The sequence below is a fragment of the Lytechinus pictus genome, unplaced genomic scaffold (genome assembly GCF_037042905.1).
Source record: "Lytechinus pictus isolate F3 Inbred unplaced genomic scaffold, Lp3.0 scaffold_19, whole genome shotgun sequence".
Taxonomy (NCBI): Eukaryota; Metazoa; Echinodermata; class Echinoidea; order Temnopleuroida; family Toxopneustidae; genus Lytechinus; species Lytechinus pictus.
In genome coordinates this window covers 5,857,713-5,879,008 of record NW_026974140.1, presented here as the reverse complement: position 1 = coordinate 5,879,008, position 21,296 = coordinate 5,857,713, and the positions used below count along the sequence as shown (strand labels likewise).

The 21,296-nt window shown below is 36.0% G+C and overlaps 1 protein-coding gene across 4 annotated transcripts in view; it reads left to right on the top strand.

Moving 5' to 3' along the window:
• LOC129260982 (conserved oligomeric Golgi complex subunit 1-like) overlaps positions 1 to 9,017 on the top strand; it is a 41,887-nt gene extending 32,870 nt beyond the window's left edge. For all 4 annotated transcript variants that reach the window (XM_064114643.1, XM_064114642.1, XM_064114644.1 and 1 more), the window contains exons 21-28: positions 355 to 419; positions 747 to 840; positions 2,073 to 2,150; positions 2,731 to 2,807; positions 3,428 to 3,617; positions 4,908 to 5,039; positions 5,459 to 5,662; positions 6,501 to 9,017. In XM_064114643.1, the coding sequence (XP_063970713.1) occupies positions 355 to 419; positions 747 to 840; positions 2,073 to 2,150; positions 2,731 to 2,807; positions 3,428 to 3,617; positions 4,908 to 5,039; positions 5,459 to 5,662; positions 6,501 to 6,635 (975 nt within the window). In that variant the 3' untranslated portion in view covers positions 6,636 to 9,017. The remainder of the gene's footprint in view (positions 1 to 354; positions 420 to 746; positions 841 to 2,072; positions 2,151 to 2,730; positions 2,808 to 3,427; positions 3,618 to 4,907; positions 5,040 to 5,458; positions 5,663 to 6,500) is intronic.
• Positions 9,018 to 21,296: the final 12,279 nt, after the last annotated feature.

The window sequence follows — 21,296 nt, the reverse complement described above, 5'->3', positions numbered from 1 at the left end:
TGCCCATGAAAGAATACATGGTGTACCATGAAACCACTACATTCTTCTTCTTCACAATGGAAACCATTAGAAGGGACCAAATAAGCAATTCAGTAACTGAAGCCTTAGGCTGCTTGAAGATATATTCCTTGATTTCAAATTGATACAAATCTGCTTTTTTTTTTAACAATTATTGTGATCAGCTTGATGATAGTTTGATATCAGCTCATATTGTCCTGTCTATTTCACATATCCAGACAAAGAAAACAACAACATATGAAGGAATTTAGGATCCTGAACTTGTGATGATTAATTGCACCATGTCTCACTCCACACAACAATGTTGTAAAATACTTTTCATTTTTTTGTCAATAGGCCTCTGAGGATGAATGGAGTAAACTCAAATCAAAATTCCAAGAACAATGCCAGGAATCGTACAGGTAAACAGAATTTAAGGGGTGGACATTTTTCGTAGATTCTTTTTATGATAAATCTAGACTAAAAACAATTTTAATTCACACTTTTGTAATGCATGATTCCATCATCCTATTTGATATTCATGACAATTACAAATATCTTTATTGGAATTCAGATAAATGAATTCCCAACATTTCATGCAATCAAACTCATGATTATTACAGTGAATAATAAAACGAAATTAAGAATTAAATGCAATATCTTTCCTGAGATTAATGTTTTATGTTTAATGCACATCTTCCACATATTTTGAAGAAATATTTCTCTTCATGTTTATTCTTTTTTCAAAGAATTTGGAGTGAATTCACAAGTTCAGAGCTATTAGAGGAATTCAATGTCAATCTAAGGGACACATCACCTTCAGCTATGCTCAAGAATGCCACTGTAAGTCGCATCTTTCAGTCATTTCAGTTTGCATACTGTGTGTGGTCTCTCATTCATTGTGTGTTATGAATAGCTAGTCTTAAAATATACCTTTTGAGATAACTATCAATAATGCAAAGAATAAATTAGCCTGCAATTTTGCTTGTATAGAGAAACTTAATTGTTTTGAGAGGAAAAGTAGTTGTTTACCTCCTTGCTACTTGGTAACAAAAACTAATGTAATTATTGTGGTATAAATGTATTGAGTTAGTGGAGTGAATTAGTGTATTATCATTCCAATGGGTCTGAATTTCAAGACTGCACTGCTAAGAATGTTGCATTGTGGGTTCCCAACCTGGGGTGGTATTCTGAAAATTGTCTTAACTTTTCTTGTAACTCAGAAAGATAACAGCTGGCTAAAATTCTCTTAAATCGGTATTCTGAAAATTGTCTTATCTCTGTAAGGACGTCCCCTGTTTTATCTGTGACACGCCTAATATTTTATCATCAACCAATAAACTTTTTATATGTTTCGGTCAACCAATAGAAGCGTCCCTTCTAAAAAATAATCAAGCGCAATGTTGACATGCGGCGGAATATCTTTTGCGCCACCGAAGCTTATGCTTGTACGCTGATGTGCTAAAATACATGTGGCTTTTCTCAGAGTCATATTTTCTCTGAAAATAATTCATCATCTCGAATACCAATTTTCAATTGCTGAAAAGTCTACCAATCCGTTATAACGTCTTTGGAATGTCTCCTTTTGTAAAACATGATGTTCTTGCGGGCTGCAGCAAGAAATAATTATTGCAGACGGACAAATATCGCATTCAACATTAAGTTACAATAGCCCCCTACCTCTTGTAAATTTTCTTGTATTTTGCAAGGAAGTAAACAGAATGCAAAGATAAGAGAATTTTCAGAATACCTTTTATCTCGATATGTTATCTTGCACACAGAGATATATGCGCCGTTTTTTAACTTAACGCATCATTGTATTTCTGAAGTCGTAAGCGCTTAGTGAAAGTTACAAGAAAATTTACAAGAAAAGATACAAGAGTTTTCAGAATACGGATTTTATTGTACCTCTAAAGATACAAGAATATTTCTCTTAAGATAATTTTCAGAATACGGCCCCTGGCCATATTTGTGTAGATAAGGCACGAGATGGCTGCTGATTCATATCTGCTTTTAATATCTTGATTAGTTTTAATTAGACAGCTTTCCTTATCTTTCTTTGTGTCTATCTCTAGGCATGGGATTCCATTGACATTGAGGAAGAGACGGAAGAAGGAAAGAAAGTTTCATCTAAAATCCGTCTTCCAGTTCAAGTAAGCTTCCTCTCTTCTTCACACTAATTCTATGTCTTGCTAATTTAAAATATCTGCCATCATTTGTCATTTCTCTGATAAGTATGATTTCATTCATGTGAGTCTATATCTTTATTTGAAATGCCGAGTAGACGTACCAATGATTTTGTTTTAATTTTCAAAGGGGAATCCAACCCAAATTAAAAGTTCTTTTATGAGGAAATTAAATAATATGCCACCTATGTTTGATTATGATTATTGCTCCAGCAGAATAGGTACTCAAGAGAAAACCACAAATCCCTAATACATTAAGTACATGGCCTAAGGGAATGTTGTCCCTACCTCTTGTCATAATTTACTTACCCAGTTGCTAATTTGAAGTTTAAATAGTCTTAGGGATCTAAATTTTGAAACAGCTATAACATTTGTATTGCTTGTCTGGTTTCTTTTAAGCTTTTACAATTCTCTTTTACCTATTTTTCTCCTCTTTCACACATTTTATGACCCAGGTTGGATTCCCCTTTTAAGATATTTTTCAAATGAAATGTTTTAATTTTTCCCCTTGTTTACTATCTTTCTCTCTTTCATTCTTTCTCTCTAGTCTTCTTGGTATGTGCAATCATTACTGTATGGATTGTGTGAAGAAATCAACAGAATAGGAGGTCATGCACTATCCAGGTGAGCAAGGATGTATACCAAAAAAAATAGTTGCATATAACTTGCAGTATCAATATCAAAAATTGATTTTTTTTTAAATTTTATTATTATTATCATTTATTTATGAGTTTTATTGGTTTTACAATCACAAACATAATCAAACATTAATTTTTCAAATGAGAGTGGAGATGTTCAAGACGGTACTTTTGTTTTGTGTTATGGTTCATTTGTTTGTTTGTTTGTTTTGCCTACATGTATGAATGGAGATACTTTGTTGTAACCATGAGTTTGGATTCGAATACAAATTTTAGAATAAATGCCAGTCAGTAGCATCAAGAGGAGTACAATATAACACAAGCATCAAACATTACATAAATGTACTGTGTAAATGTGATGAAGGTGGTATGTTAACTATGTATGTAACCTTTTAAGAGACAGAAAGTGTTTTTTCTGTATAGTTTATATAGCCAGTTCCCAACCATCCGTGAAATTATTTTTTAGATAAATACTGTTATGTATGCCAAACCTCATACAGTGTCCTGTATAAAAAAAAAAAAATGTCATGCTCACATCCAATGCAAATATACATTACACACAATATTGACAGTGACAATTATCAGATTATGTATTTTGTTACTCAGGAGTATCATATCCCAGCTTGTGAATACAACCAGCACTGGACTTCTCAATGCATACCAGACTATGCTTGATGAAAGGGCAAAGGTCAAAGGTGATGGTCATTCCAAACTGACCCAACCCCAGGCCCTTCAGCTCCTGTTTGATGTGAGGTTTATCGGTAGCGTCATGTCTGGTAGAGGCGAGGATAAGAAGGTATTTCTACTTTATTTTTGGATTGTTGTTTATTACAAACATATATTATCTAAATATGTGCATTGTATTTTTTATTTTGTTTTATTATTCTGTTTTTAATTAATTAATTGATTAATAATTTTTTTTTGGGGGGGGCTTCTAGCTTACCACATTTTTTTAAATTCAGCATCTAAGATTTCCCTCTTTATTTTTAAGTTCAAGAACTTCACATTTGAAGCTCACAAGAAAATTTCATTTTCAGTATTTATTTTTGTTTAATTTTGATGGTCAATTTAAGTCATATTGAGCATTTCGATCAAATAAACCATTCCACCCTTCCCCCTCAAGAAAAGTAACTTCTGTCTTGACATATACATGTACTGCTTATACTTTAGTCACTCTGACACTCCCATAGTTATGATTTACAACAAAAACAACCAAAAATTAAATGTTGCATATCCCCATTATGCACGATCCTCCCTAGTAACCTCTACATCCTACAATTCATTATATGCATTCATTCTATTCTAGAAATTGGTTAACAAAATCAAAATTATTTCAGATATTTTCACGAATGAGCTGTTGCGCACTCTGTGAAGAAAAAAAAAGGATAATTCAATTCCAAGTGATTTGGATTGACATGGTGTACATTACTCAGGAAATGCCAATATGAAATTTACACACACAGGTGTGTAATTGACAAGCTTTGAAATTTATTGATTGCAATCTACAAGTAATTTACAAGATATCCACAATTTGGGTATTTTTCGGACTGGATTTGTAAACAAGGAAGAATGTGATATTAACATGAAGTGGAAGCTTATATTTTCAGTGAGTTCCTGCTGAACTTATATCTTTGAGGGGATTGTTTCATGTAGTAACTTGTCAGTGATTCTAATTGTTGAACTTGCTCTGAACCAATCAGATGCAGGGATTTAGTAGCTTATAACGTTTGCCAGATAAAATCACTAACTATTTGCTTCATGAAATTCTCCCTTGATTTCAAGTTATATTTTTAGATTTTCCTTCTGTTGAATGTCATTCAATTACTATTAGGTTGATAAATGTTCAGTTTTGTTTGGAAAGAAACGATCACTTTATTTTCGAGTGAATATACTGAAGACAATTTTCATCTGTGATATGATTGAATATTCCAGGATAGATTTGGTCAAATTTGTAAAGAGCACAACTATTATGGAACAGCATTGGAAATCAGAGTTGTAATTGACCACTTCAATTTCCCTCAAGCATGGTTGGAATATGGCTTTACGTCATTCAATTCATTGTAATTTTTGCATTGTTTTGTTTTAGGAGAATTCTCAATTTACTGGCCAGCTTCAGAGACTGATAGACCTATTAGAAGGGTTCATTGACCCCTTTGACCTGGATGTATTCACCCCTCATATGACCTCAAACCTCAACAGACATGTCCACAGAAGTTCAGTAAGTCCTTTTTACGTCAAAGTGCAAAAAAATGAATGAATGATAAAAAAATGATAATAATAAATAAATAAATAAATAAAAGAGAGGAAGATTAACAAGTATGATCCTGGTTTTTTTTTTTTTTCAATATTGTCAGTTGGAACTGATATTTGTGCCATCCCATTTGTTCTTTCTTGTGAGTTTGGCAAAATAAATGTCTATAAATATTTTTAATTCAAAATATGAAAATAAGTTAAGGAAATGAAGTATAGGAGATGTTATGCAAATTGCTTGAATTATCATTAAGGGAAGCAAGACAGAATGAAATAAAATACTGTGGAAGGAAAATGAATGTTCACATGAATTGAACTGTAAAGCTGAATATTTCAGGATTAGACTTGGACTATTCATCTCATTTTTCATTGACCCCAACTCCACAGCTTCTTTTGGGATTCTTGACCAGTCCTGACCGTCATATGTTCTCTGGTCATCGGTCGTCCAGTGCCGGCTATCAGGAACAGCATAACGTCCTACCGCTGACCACCAAACAGGTCCGATTCAGCCTCCTGCCTCTCAGCACCACTACTACACCGTGTAGCAAGATCACGCTACATTCTGCTGTAAACAGACAAAAACAACCACAGGTCAGTGACACAAGATTACATTTGTAATCAGTTATGATGGTCTAATACTATAATCCAAGCCGATATTGGTATTCAGGTTGGCAGGCAAGCTTACCTGGAAAGAAGATTGATACTGCACGAGTGATATGGTGAAAACATTACCTGGAAAGAAGATTGAATACCGCATAAGTAATATGATGAAAACAATGGAGCCCTGAGTTTGAGCATCGATTTCATTTAACATCAGACATTTTTATGCTTTGTATCTGCACCAACGTTAAAATTGATGATATTCTTATTGTTGGATTGAAATGCATTTCTTGAGTTTATTTTATTTAAAAAGTTCAAACTTTTTTAACCTCAACTAAACTCTCTATTAAACAGTCTAGTCTCCTGGTGAATAGTGATAAAAAGATCATATCTAAATGGAATCCTAAAGTGTGTATTTTGTTCAAAAGAAAAAAAACACTTTAGCATTTAAGCATTTTCATGACCTGAGAGTGCATAATAAGAAACCTCTGCACATTAAATTTGGCATGAAACAGTTCACACTGGCCTATTAAAGGTAAGACTACCTATGTATATAGTGTAATAACTCATAAGTGTGGAACCAGGCAAATTCACTCTGATTTCATTGATTCATGTGGTCGTATACACATGTATTGGGCCTCAATTTTTTTTTTTTTTTTTGGGGGGGGGGGGGTGGATACAAATATTGATGTCATCAACATAAATGAGGAATCATTTTACTGATTCTAAAATCTGGCATATAATTTTCACCTATCTTTGTCTACTTAATCTCAAGAGGTTATGTAGCAGGAAATTAGTTTCTTCTTTTGTTCTTTTTCTCATTCCCTAGAAACCCTCAATGGAGAGGTCATCTCCAATGGAAGCAATTCTTCACAAGTCACGTTCCTCTCCTGCATCTCTCTCATCTCGTCTCAGCTCAAGTCTGAAATCTGGTTGGCTCTCTAACCTAGGAGGACAGTCTTGAATTGAAGATGACTCCTGTAGGAGAGGTCATCTCCAATGGAAGCAATCCTTAACAAGTCACGTTCCTCTCCTGCATCTCTCTCTTCTCAGCTCAAGTCTGAAATCTGGTTGGCTCTCTAACCTAGGAGGACAGTCTTGAATTGAAGATGACTCCTGTAGGAGAGGTCATCTCCAATGGAAGCAATTCTTCACAAGTCACGTTCCTCTCCTGCATCTTTCTCTTCTCAGCTCAAGTCTGAAATCTGGTTGGCTCTCTAACCTAGGAGGACAGTCTTGAATTGAAGATGACTCCTGTAGGAGAGGTCATCCCCAATTGAAGCAATCCTGAACAAGTTGTCAGCATTGACTAAATTGTCAGCGCTGATAATTTCAGTAAAATCCTTGGTTTTGATTGGCTAATTTACACTAGTCTCTGACAGATATCGTAGTAACAGTCAGACGATGGCTCGTTGCTAGTAGTGCTGATAACTATCGTGAAATATTTGATATTTGACTTTATTTTACATATTTCACATAATTATGAACATAATACAAAAACAATATAACAGAAGAATCTACATGGTGTACGAATTAGACATTGCCTCATTCATCTGAATTTAATAATACAGCGATTTGAAATCAAAGACATTAAAATATGGTGAAATATGAGGGAATCTGCATGAAAAAGGCAACGCTTGTTCAGTCTGCAGGATCCCCCCAAAATATGAAGTCTTGAATGTAGGAAAGGCCAATAAAATGATTTGATTACATAAAGAAATGCCAAAATATTACAACTGTCAGTATTTAAAGAGTGAACATTAAAATGAAAATTGCATTTGCCACTATTACTCAGCCAGAGCATACTAACAATATTTGTAAAGTTACTATACATGTATAATCTACACAGGAAAATTGTAATAATTAATCAACATCAGTATCATTTTAAGTTTGAAAATATTGAGAGAGGTACTATGTTCTACATCATGGGGAAGACCGTTCCAAAACCTGGATCCTTCAAAAGCTATTCTCTGAGCGAGGAGAGTACGTGGAAGGGAATAAGAGTCACTTTGCCGGGTGGGATTTGTGTGGACTAGATTATTCCTTTGAAACATAGGCACAAAAATATCAGGCAATTCATCTTTTGAAACGTGAATATTCCAACATGAAGTGCATATAAATCAGAAATTTTGAATATTTCATTTTTGAAAAATAAGGGATTTGTGTGGGAATATTACCCAACTTGGTGTCCAAGACTCTTATTTCTTGTAGCTTATTTTTAATTGCAAGTTACAAGCTACTGAAAGGGTACAATTTTAATATGCTGAGGAAACATTTGTCATGGAACTCTTGCATTCATTCAAGTGATATGTAAACACAAGCCAGTTTTGCTGAAAATAAGTTTTGATTATATTGTAGCAACCAAGTTCTAGCAACCTGTATTTCATTGTTCTGTTTACCATTCCACCATACTTTGAAAACATTTCATATTTGATGAACCAGTGGCGGTTTTTGACTGCTCATTCCAGTTAAGAGACTGGAATTATTTATAGTCAAATGTTTTGTTTTTTTTCAAAATCCAAACAATATTTCGATCAGGATATAGATTTGAGTTTTATTCTCTCTGTCTTTGTATATGTACATTTCCTTTGGTATTTATATTTGCTTATCTTGATATTCTAAGAAAGTTTTTGCACTGTGCATTTTCAGATCATAATTTTTATTTTCCATTGTTCTTTGCAATTTAGGATTTACATTAGTAAGAAGACTTCTGAACATATGCTTGAAATTTATATAAAAAATAATTGATTACAAAATACATACATTTATTTTTTTAAAGTGCCTGTGTGTAGGAAAGTTTAGTCTCTAATTCAAGATTTTCATTTGTATTGAGGTGATTTGCAATGAAAAAATATATACAGACAGAAATTTTATGATGATTGTATTATGTATGTATACTACATTTGTGGTTATTGCTCGTGTTTTATGACTGTTCCAAAACGGTCTTTTATTCTAGCAATGAATTCTGATTACAAATACGTCATGGCAACAATATTGGGTAGCCTTGATGATGTCGAGATGAGGTACTTGCATGAGTAATTTGCTGTAAATTTCTATGGTAGATTTTTATTGTTATCATGTTTGTTTTATCTCAAAAAATTTCCTCCTAGATTAATTCTTTTTTATTTATCTGTAGACATTTCCATACAGGAAAATTAGTATTGACTTCTTTTGAATTTCTTCTAAAAACATAATATTTTTTAGTTAGTTTCGCGATTTACTGCAAGCATGTGGTATATTTGTGCTTCAAAGGAATGCATACAATAATCAATGTATGTGAAATTTTCTTTGAAAATGAAATAAAGCATATATTTTGAAATAATATCAAACAAATTTAGAGCAGAAAGGCAACTTCTCCAATATGGTTTATTGTTGTGTCATGATTAAAAGAAGGAAAAGTATATCGGAAGCAAAGTTCGTGATAATAACGATGAAGATAATGGTATTGCACTGTCGCTGACTGTGGTGGTGGTAGTGGTGGTTATGTTAATGTTAATGAGGGTAATGGCTGTGTGGTTGTGATGGTGTTGGTGATGATGGTGGTCTGGTGGTGGTGGTAGTTTTGGTGGTGGTGGGCTGGTGATGGTCATATTTTTCATGTAGGTGATTATGATGATGCTGCAGAGAATGATTATGGTTGATGATTGATGAGGATACGGATAACTGATGATCAAGGTGATGATGGAAAGATGGTGAAGAATATGAGAAGGTGGATGGTGGTTTGTGTTGGCATTTTGATGGTAAGCTGATACAAATTCATATCCTCTTCAATTGTATAAATGAAAACGATCATATTAGTTGCTGGCCTGTGCACTACATCCATGATAAAACAATATCCATCTCCCTTCCCCTAATTTCTTCAAAAATATGAAAGATACTGTACATGCGCATGGTGTTTCCCATGGCCGATTCCACCCCACCCCCCTTCCTTCCTTGAGGGATCAGAGAGAGAGGGGAACGGTTGCATGAAGTATCAGGGTCACTGGTACTCACGCTCTCAGGCCTGGACTAATTGGCCTGGACAGCTAGACCAAATAGCCCCTGGACGTTATAAGAGGACCTGGATCTCATCAACAATGAGAGGGGGGTTTGTTGTGAAAGGTTAGCGTCGGGTCATGACCTCGTCAGGTCAAATTATGGCTAGAGGTTTTTACTAGCAAATCTCTTGATCCGTGGACTTGGGTACTATTTTGTTTGGACACCGTCGGTTTGAGGGCAGACTGGGTGGTTTGACCCGACTCGCAGATCAATATTTGCTGCTCAAATTTGCTTTTTAACGAAAAGTGAGATCCTGCGGCCTGTGCTGTGCGTCCTTAAAATAGCGTGAACACGATAATTGGAGAAGGGGTCAGCGTTCATAGCAAACACGCTTCTTGTGGTTTTATCAGGGTTCAATTTTAATGAAGTCTCTCAAAACGATAATATTCACAAGTGATCATTAAAACATAAATTTAATTTCCTTTAAACAATCGGGGTCAATTCTTTACTGGAACTTGGCTGGCTGAATTCAATACAAAAATACTAATACCTGTGCTCCTTGGGCTATTTTCATAGAGAACTTAAGACTTTTTTGGAGCAACTTTGCCACTATAACTACCATTGATGCTTATGTGCTCAGCAGCCAATCAAAATCAAGGACAACAATAATTTCCATGATCGTGTTTCTTTGTGAAACTGGGGCCCTGATCCCTGGACAGTAATTACATGCTCCATTGCCTACCCACGGCACAGGCCTATACATTTTTCCATCCAGTTTAAAGTCATATGGCCCATTATTCCTTCAAATTTAAAGTACAACTTCATGCAGGAGTTATTGAGTCTTCATAAAGACACTTTTATTTTAAAAAAGCAAATCAAATAGAACAAAAAGGTTCACACAAGAAAGAAAATAAATGAATAAATAAATTGATAAGTCGGCCCTATACTAGTAATCAATACTCGCTGGATTTAAACGTTAAACATTTCCCATCGTACTAAACCAAGTCTGGCAAAAACTTTCCTATTTTCAAGATAAAAATTCCATTTGTATAGCGCTCTATTTCCATCTATTTTTTAATATTGCCATCTCGACTTTTTCGCAATCGTCCTACAAACGTTTGTAGCAACCTCCAACGATTGATATCATCGGGGAATCATAGATTCCTCGCTGCATCCGTCTGACCCATAGATCATTCTTCACTCTTGATATACCATCATGGGATCATAAATGTTGATGAGGCTCTTAAAATAGAATTTATAGGAGACAGGGGTCATCCTCTCAAAAGAAATATCCATTGACTAGCCCTTGAAAAATCATCAAAGGATGCAGCGAAATATTCAATTTTTCAGAATGCAGTATAAACAGGACAGAAACGTACGTTGTGCAAAAAAAATTTGCATGAAATGACTGTTAAAATAGGTCTAGGTCTTTTCTTTTTTGTTTCCAATCTTGTTCATTAAGGGTCTCCTTTTTTCTCAATATTTAAGGGGTGTATAATAAGCAAGTAGACCTAGACATGACATTGATATAACCATCGTATACTGCATATACCGACAATGAACTAAACTTATTAAAAAAATAACTAACTGCAAAATATTAGATTCTACATCAGATTATGGTAAAATTTTCAGCGCTGTGCTATTCAATTCATATTCAACTTGACCTCTCTCTCTCTCCCTCTCTCCCCCCCCCCCCTCCCCCTCCCTCCACCCCCACTCTCTCTCACTCTCTCTCTCTCTCTCTCTCCCTCTTTTTCATTTTCATCAGCCTTTCTCAATCTATTATCTTTAAAGAAAACATATACACTTGAAGGATACGACCTTCGAGGGCCATTCTCTTAATTGACACTGACTCATTTTCTATCAGCAAACATTAAAACGACTTAGACAAACATTTCTGGGGTCACTACCGTGTTTGTTATTGTATCATAAAGTTTAGAAATCACGCAAATATTGGCGAGAAAGAAAAGAGGTTTTTTAAAGATGGGCAAACAAGGAAGCTAGAGGTTCTTAATAATAGATACGCCACACCCTAAAACAAATCACTCCTATAGCTCCACTTCTGATATACACTTTTGTAAGGACTTTTAAAAATGTTAGGCCTACATAATAAAGAGACATTAATTTGACAATACATATAAAATCCAGATATTATTATTTTATTTTAGTCATAGTTTGATATCATGGACCCACGGTGATATTAATAAATTCTTAAATCAAAACGCATTGCATATCTGCAATATTTTCAAACTTTGCCTATAATACTCCTATAATCCATGTGCAGTGAGACAGAGACAGAAATTTAACCCCAAAAAACAAATACAAACTCAAGAATACGTTTCGTTTTCCCCATTTCCATCCTATTTTTCACTCACTTTTTGATGAAGGATACAAGAAAACTAAAGATGTTTCCAGAAACCCTTGAACAGGCGGATTTACCCAGAGGTGTAGCCTGTTATTTTACAAAAAAATCTTGAGTACTTAGCATGAGCTTGTTTGATATTTCTGTATGACAATGTGCATTCAAGCATGGAATTTGTTGTAGGTCCATGATACAAGATAATATTCGACTAATTTGGGCCTGAAACGCGAATTTTTTTTTGGCTAAAATAGAGTGACAACCGATAATAGCCCTGAATATCGGCAACAAAGACGGTTCGTTTGTTGACCATGTCAATATTTGATGAATGATTTCTTTACTGGTCAAGCGTTTCTGTAATAGACGTTTGTCAACAAAGGGACATATTGGAGGTTTGATGTGAATCCGTAATGGTGAAGATAAATACTGCAATCGGTTAGATTAATGTTTTGAACGAGAGAAGACTAAATTATAGAGAAGTTTATAGCTACTTCTAGTACTCAACTTTTTGAAATAGCTATTTGAATATTTGAAATAGTCTTATCAATATCATGCCTTTCCACATGCTTTACCTCATGGTGCTTTTCTTTAAAATGTCAATTCCTTATGCGTCTGATTTAGTACTTTGTATCATTGAATGGAAATGAAATGGAGAATTGAACTGGAATGATTTGAATCTCTATTATAGGGTACATAATTATAATTCAAATTTCTCGTAATCGCATGACGGAAGTGGAAGCGAAAAAAATAAAAATAAAATGGAAAGGGGTGCAAATCAAAACGGTTATATTCGACAACATAATGATTTATCACAAGAGGAGGATGGAAGCTTCCAATCTAATTTATTCCAATTCTCTTTGGGACTTCGGCAAACCCAATCCATACACCGTTCATCTCTTTAACCTTTTTTTTTTAATTAAGGGTGGCCGTTTGATAAATGAGAAGGCAATATTTGCCTGACATCTTTGTTTGTTGACATACATTTTTGACGGCACAATGGGACTCGGGTCAATATCCTAGGTCAAGTTTGAACTGAGAAATGTCAACAGAGAGAGGTCAGGGAGAATGGATTAAGTATAGGGGTCACTTCTTTCAAATTATAATAAACATATAAGAAATTATTGGTTCCTTTCTTGCCGACCCGATTAAGGTTGCCTGTAGTCCAAGTTTCGAAGGTCTTGCTAGAATTGTGATGTATTGAAGTCCTGCTACCAATCCATTGGTATATTGAAATGGAGACGTTGGATATATTGATCATGTCGGCTTAATAATATTTCTCATTTATTATAGGTTACGGTGGCTTACCAATAGGGTCTATAATTATATTAATGCAAAATGAGTAGTTGCAGAAGAAAGAGAAAATGAGCCGACAACTTACTATACACAGACCATAATCATCCCATCTAAACATCAGGGTATTGTCAGTCCCCAAAATAGATTTTTAAACAAATATTTTAATACATCCTGATTTTTTTCATCTGTTTAATTTTTTTTAACTCTATAGTATAAACTTTTAATATTCAAACAAATATTTAGCGGGAGACATGATTTGGCCATTAAATGACGGGGTTCATGAGAAGCCTGACTCTTCTATCGGTTCAAGGGGATGACATCAATGGATATGATACAAGACGATGGGAGATGAGTCGCAGCTGTTCAGACGACACACAAATATCTTTTATGACTTTATTCTAAACAGTGTCGGCCTTTAGGAATGACCATTAACCTTCCTCTCCCTTTCCCGCCACCCATTGAGAAATATTATTTTTCATTTTAATGCATGTGGCGTAGCAAAAGGGTTGGATAATTAAGGGGCAGATGTTGGACTATATATATGTTAATTCATGACATTTCTTCAACCTAAACCCTTTACCCTATGTTTAGAAAATATATTTTTACTGTTAACCCAATTCTCATCTTACAACCAAACCGTATATCATTAGCACGGAAACCTAAAAAAGTACAATTTTATCTATGTCAAGATTTAACTGACTTTGCCTTTTCATAAACATTTACCGTTATATATATATATATATATATATATATATATATATATATATATATAGTTTTTAGATATTATTTTTTGTATTGAATGGTTCATTTATTTAATGGCTATATAGCAGTGGCGTAGCTACGGGGGGGGGGGCACGTGCCCCCCTGAGATTTGGTGTGCCCCCCCCCCAGGTGCCCCCCTGAAAAAAATTGGCAGAGCAAAAAAAAAAAAGCAGAAAGAAGAAAAAAAAGGAAAAGAAGAAGACAGAAGAAAAAAAGAAAAGGAAAATAAGAGGAGGAAGACGAGTGAATGAAATAATGTGAAGGGAAGACTTGCAAAAAAAAACAAATCTTTCATGTTACTATATAAAACTTTTGCTTGCGCTTCGCGCCAGAATTGCCTGTTCGATGAGATTCTTATCTTGCTCAATAGGCTGATATGGAGCAAGTTTTGAAGTCAATATACAAAATATATTTTAGCTCGGACATCGAGCTTTCATCAATTTTTTTTCATCAACAAATTTAAGTGCTCTAGCTGTAAAATGTACCTTTTATAGTCTACATATCAGCATTTTTAAGCTCACGCTGCGTGGTCAAATTGTTTGATTTGCCAAGTTCCTATATTGTCTACGTGTATTTCATAATGTTCCATTAAACAAATGTATTCAGACTGCCCAGATTCTAGGTCTAAATCTAAAACATGCACGATAGCCTGCATGTTCTTTATATTAAAATTTAATATAAAACTTAGATTATCCAGTTTCACATCAGAATATCAATAATTGTCTGCTCACGCTTCACGATCGCATTATTAATGATACCCAATTAACTATATCCTATTTATGATTTACAAAATATGAATAGAGTGTCCCGCTTTTAGGTCTAAAATCTCAATTTTCTTCCTCTCGCGCTTCGCGCTCGCATCAATTGTTTAGTTACATACCTATCCCATTTATTAATACAAAAAGTGCTTAGAATAACAATTTTTAGGTCGGAATGTCAAAAAAAAATTGCTCGCGCTTCGCACTTGCATTATTGAAATATATACCGTCTTCGTGGGTAACTGTAAGCAGTCCTTAACAGGTCCGTTTTCGATAATGCTAGAACAGTTAATAAAAAATTTCTGCTCGCGCTTGGCGTTCGCAGTAACCATCTAGTTACATACGAATCTTGTTCAGGATCACACATAACATTGCACAGATTATTAAATTTTCAGGACAAAATACATGAAAGTAACCCCAAAAAAATCACTCACGCTTCGCGCTCGCACTTTTTATAAGATTTATGAGATTATTTCATGTTTATGTTGTTTTATAAGAATAAAACTAAGAAGTGACTGATCGGGGGAAATATAGGTGAAGATAATTTCGGGCCTCGTCCCCTATTGGCGAAAGTCGGATCCGCCCTTGTGACACATACACACACAACGGAAAAAATGGTGCCCCCCTGAAAAAGCAAGGACCCCCAGTGCCCCCGCAGGAAAAAAAATCCTAGCTACGCCACTGCTATAAAGTGAAAATAGCAGCATAAAGGCTGAATTGCATTTACTTTACAAAGGGATATATTCACATATAAAAGCATGCAACATATAAAGTAACATATGTAAGTAATTCTTTGATTTGAAGGTCTTACCCCCCCCCCCATTCGTTCTATTTTTTATTCACCCCCCCCCTCTTTCATCCTTTCTTTCTACAAGTACTTCATTTCCTTCTTTATGTTCCATTTGACTTCCTGTCTGTCTGCAGCCCATGCATGGTATGGGGTGCCACAGGACCCCCTTCGGGATCCCTTCAGGCGCCCCTACTCCCCTTGCTGGGATGCTGAGAGAGATACAAGTGCTAGCTTCCTCTGACCGACCATTCATTGCCTTTTGGAATTCTTAGGATGTCTGGGAGCGATCACCGAGGTTTCGATGCCTCGAAACAATGTTTAGATTCCATGGCGTCGAGCCATCCAAGGGAACGAAGAGGAGAAATGGGTTAAGGGGAGGGATGGGTGTTGTATATTTGGTGAAGTGAAGAGTGGGGAAAGTGGAGGAGGGGTCGGAAGGGGAGAAGGAGAGAGAGGGAGATTGGAGAAAAGAGAGAGAAGGGGGGGGGGCAGCCAAAGGAGGAGAGAGGGGGAGATGTAGGGGATCGACGGTGGGATAGGAGAGGGGAGTACTTGAGCAATTCATGTACTATTTTGTGTGTTTCGTAGCATATTCTTTATTAGGATTTATTACAGCCCATGAAATTGAAGAGTAGTTCGACTGTGCCACTCCTCTCACATCGAACCTTATTTGTCAAATTTTTCGTCATGATACAACTTCCATCGACCTTCACTTATACCCTTGACCAAATCCTAACCATGATTGACGTTGTTTGACGAAGCATAATACCTTCAATGAAAACGTTCATTTCAAATTATTTTTTTATTTATAAAAAAAGGTGGGAAACTATCCGTGAAAAGTACCGCTCAAAATCATGTCAAGAAGACAGCCAACTGAAAATGCGTAAAATAAGCTTGAACACAAATGCCATAGCAATGTTTATTCAATGGTATTTAGTTTCATTCAACCTGGTGTGGGTAAACAGTAACGAAAGAACACAAGAACCTGGGGAATAGTTACAGAAATTGGTTAACAGGAAAAGAAAGTCTTGAAACATAATGAGATGGAGGACGGGGGGGGGGGGGGTGGTTCAGCTGAAGTACAGAGACCGGGGTCCCGTTACACAAAGGTTAGCGATTAATCGTACACTTGATTTTCACGATTGATTGTACATTGTAGTAAATGCAATCAATCGTAGAAAAATTTTATACGATCATTGCTAAGCTTTGTGTTACGGGCCCCTGGTCACGGTTATACTGAATCTAACTATACTAAACAAAAACAAAAAATAATGATTTAAGATATTCATGATTAAAAGTTAATTAAAGTGTGAAAATTTAGTTGCAATTTTGAAATATATTCATTAAGAAATAGGATAAACAAAGTGTAGTTAACAGTCACATAATAATATTGAATTATACTAAACAAAATCTTTGGAGGACCCCCCCCCCCCCCCCCCACTTAGATGCAAGTCATATCATCTTGAAAATGAGCCATAATTATGAAGAGTTTAGTTGCAAATGTAAAAATCCAATCACACATCTTCCAATAATTCGCTTGTAAAATATATAATTTCAAGAAGTGCAAACATATACATTTCATTATTGATACATGTATGAACTGAGATATTCAATTATCGATAATGCAACTCGGATACCCAAAATAAAAATATGCTACCGAACAAACATTAATGCACGCCGGTTGTATTCAGAGACTTTATTTATGAAGGTCAAAAGTACATCTAACTTCCGATGTAAACAGTCGATTGATGATGACGAACCGAAGGGAGTGAGTCCTAGATTATTTTGTTTGTAATACGCTTGAAATATGCAGGAGTCATACATTACCAGGGGTACATCAGCAATTAGGATCCTCTCCTTCGTATGACTCACGTGTTTAGTACACCTGGTTGCAGGGAGATGAACAATGACTTCATTCTGACTTAAGAATAATCTTAGAAAAGGGAAAGAAAACATGAACGTGTCAAGTTTATACCTGTATTCCAAAGGATATGCCCCACTCAATTCGCACAGATTATCGTAATTTTCAAGGAGACTTGAACATGAGTCACAGGATTAGATCATTGTCTGTGATGCCGAGAGGCGTAACATCATCAATAATATCAGACGATCCTCTACATAATCCATTAAATACCGCGAAATTTGCAAATATGATTGTTTGCATTTCCAAACCCCATCGTCTGTTCGTTTTAATTGTCTGGGAGTGTATTCGTTTGTGTCAGACAAGATTGATTTTTCCATTTGCGCGTACATCCAATTTGCTTAATACGATTGCTTTGTTTATGGACCTACTACTAGGTCCACGGTTAGTATTAATGGCATGGGATGTGATGTATAATTTCTTTGTATCATTCCCTGAAGGCGAAGCTTCGCCAAGCCCTATATCTTTGTCGGAAAAGAATGGAAACCCAAGAATGATATATGATTCAGTTCTCCTTTCTTTGTCATGGAAATTGAAATTAAACATTTAAATCATCATTCATTGCGTTTTATTGTAAGGGAATCCTAAGAGCCATAAATTTGCGAGTCGGTGGATTGGTGGATTGTTCAGGTGAATCATCACTTATGGTTTAATTAGTGGCAAGAGAGTTGAGTGTTTGTCATAAGGACAAGGGAATTCGCTCTATTTATAGAATGTACAGTCAGTCGGTTCATGGATGAACCTGACAGCCTCGGATTCCAGACACTGCTACTACATGAGTCAATTTTGATATGAGGTGGTTGGATTCGAAACGATGCTATTAATATTTTAAGTCTTTGTCAGTGGTATGATGTTCGTTATTGACATGACTTATCAACGCTCTACTTTTTCATCATCACCACCATCATCAACACCACCACCATCATCGCCACCATCATCATCGCCACCATCATCACCACCACCATCATCACCACCACCACCATCATCACCACTACCACCACAATCATCATCATCACCATCACCCCATCATCATCATCATCATCATCATCATCATCATCATCATCATCATCATCACCACCACCATCACCATCATCACCACCACCACCATCATCATCGCACCATCATCATCACCATCGCCACCGCCACCATCATCATCATGTTCGTTATTGACATGGCTTATCAACGCTCTACTTTTCCATCAATTCATCATTATCACCACCACCATCATCAACACCACCATCATCGCACCATCATCATCACCACCACCATCATCATCATCACTATCACCACCACCATCACCACTATGATCACCACAATCATCACCACCACCACCACCACCACCACCACCATCATCATCATCATCATATCATCATCATCATCACAATCATCATCATCATCATCATCACATCATCATCATCATCATCATCATCACCATCATCATCATCATCATCATCACCATCATCATCATCATCACCACCACCATCATCATCATCATCATCACATCATCATCATCATCACCATTATCATCATCACCATTATAATCACACCACCACAATCACATCCACTACCACCACCACATGAGTGATAACCTCACCACCATCATCACCATGACCACAATCATTGTCACAATCACCACCACACCACAACCGTCCATCATCACCAATAGCATCGTCACCAGTGATCATGATGATTCACCATCGGACCTCACTCGTCGATTTTCAAAGTATTTTATTCAGGTACTTTTATTTCAATGATCATCACTCGAAACTTCGCGGTATGTAGTATTATCCCAAGCGACGATTGCTATAATTCAAGGTCCAGTCAAATTGTTATGATGTTATATATAATCACATTTCATTGTCAATCGGCTTTTTGCAGAAAAAAAACAACATATTTTTGATTAAAAAATAGTAACGATATTCTTCTTTAATTACTCCTCTCCAAAAGCTCTTGCTTGTCGACTTGACTCCTGCCAAGGAGGTCCCTGCAATTATGTGAAAGCATGTTTTTAAACTGGCCTATCTCGTCAAACACATGCGACGTTTAACACCTACTACTGCTTTATACTTAGAAGTCAGAGCTGCAGGGGCGAAAATAATTTTGCAACGATTATTATATAGCATTGGTGACACACTTGGGTCTGTATGTTTAGACTAGCATTCAAGAACAGCAGGACTTTCGTCGGAATCTCTCTAGCGCGTGAGTCATCCGCCGCCAGTCATTCTTGTGTCATCAGCAGTAGATAGCAAACTCGTAAATTCTCTTAAAATACTCGAGGGGTTCAACGGAAGATTTGGAACGGAGAAAACAGATTCAAATAGGCGACTTGACAAAGCTGGATGAAAGGGGGGACGTTTTCTTGTAATAGGTAGAAAGGGGGAAGGTGCTAATTAATTCGAAACACGCAATGGTGCGAAATAGACATCGACAATTTTGCTTGCGGCAGTATCTGTCAGTGATACATTCCGAGTTGGTTTTTCGTGTGTATTTCATGAATATAAGATTGAACTAATAAAGATTAAGAAAAAAATATGATAAATCATTTCGGTTCAGTGTAATTAATGAAAAAAAAAGAAACAACACACAACAACAAGCCGTTAGTTTGACATTGCAAAATCGAATATTGAGAGTATAGACGAGAGAGGTAAGGTGAGGGGAAGGAGGTAATATAATCGTAGTGATTTTTGTATTGATATTCTTCTCTCCTTTTCCGTGCATGTTTTAACTTCTACGAGAAAGGGGAGCACACGTTATAACGATAAGGCAAAGGGGAAAATACTGATTAAGGAATAAAGAAGGTGAAAATCCTTGCTGAAAATGGCTCCATGTAACCTTTCAATCTTCAGAAAAAGAATTAATATTACCCGGAAGGAATTCAACGAAGTACACCCTCCCGTCATAAGAATCCTTCAGATTATCAGCTGTCTGAAGATGTCATAGAAGTGGTTTGCGCGCTCTCTCTTTCTCTTTGAGAGTTTAATGTCACTCTCATCAGATTTATAGATTGATTTTGAATTTTAATTGCTTTGTATACTGAACTGGATGTAACTGGTTGACAACTTGACATACTTAAGCCAAGGTCACTGGCGATAGGCCTATTTCATTAATTCTTTGTTCCTTTTTTTTTTGGGGGGGGGGGGGGGGGGAGGGGGCACATTGCGCTATCTATCTCATCCACACACTCACCCCCTCCCTATATACCATTGCCTGCTACTCTCTACCTATATGTGCCCCCACAACTACTCCGTCCTCATTGTTCTTATCAGTAGTGGCGTAATGAGCCAAACATTTTGGAGGCCAGATATGGCGCATCTTGCAAAATTTATACAAATTTGCACGCGAGAAAAAAAATCAACATTTTTTTTTTACAAATTTAAAATTTTGTGAAAGATCTTGACATAAACAATATCATATTCAACCCTTTTCTCTTTCCGTTATTTCCCTTTTTTTCTTGGTCGTGTAAATTTTTGAGGGTCCATGCCCCCCCCCCATCTGTAAGCCAGTGCCAACCAGTCTCTCTTTTAACTCTTCCAATGCTATTCTGTCGTTCATCACTCTATCAACATGACTAATGTCCTCTCCTTATTCCTCCTCGCATCAATATACCATTGAGCGCAAAACAAGGCTCTCCCTCGAGAACATCATAGGCTCGAGGTCGAAATACTTTGAATAATCAAATTGATGTTTATCTTATTATAGGCAACACATTCTTGATGATGCTCAGTGTATTGATGATCGAACTAACCACATGTGATCTTTCAATA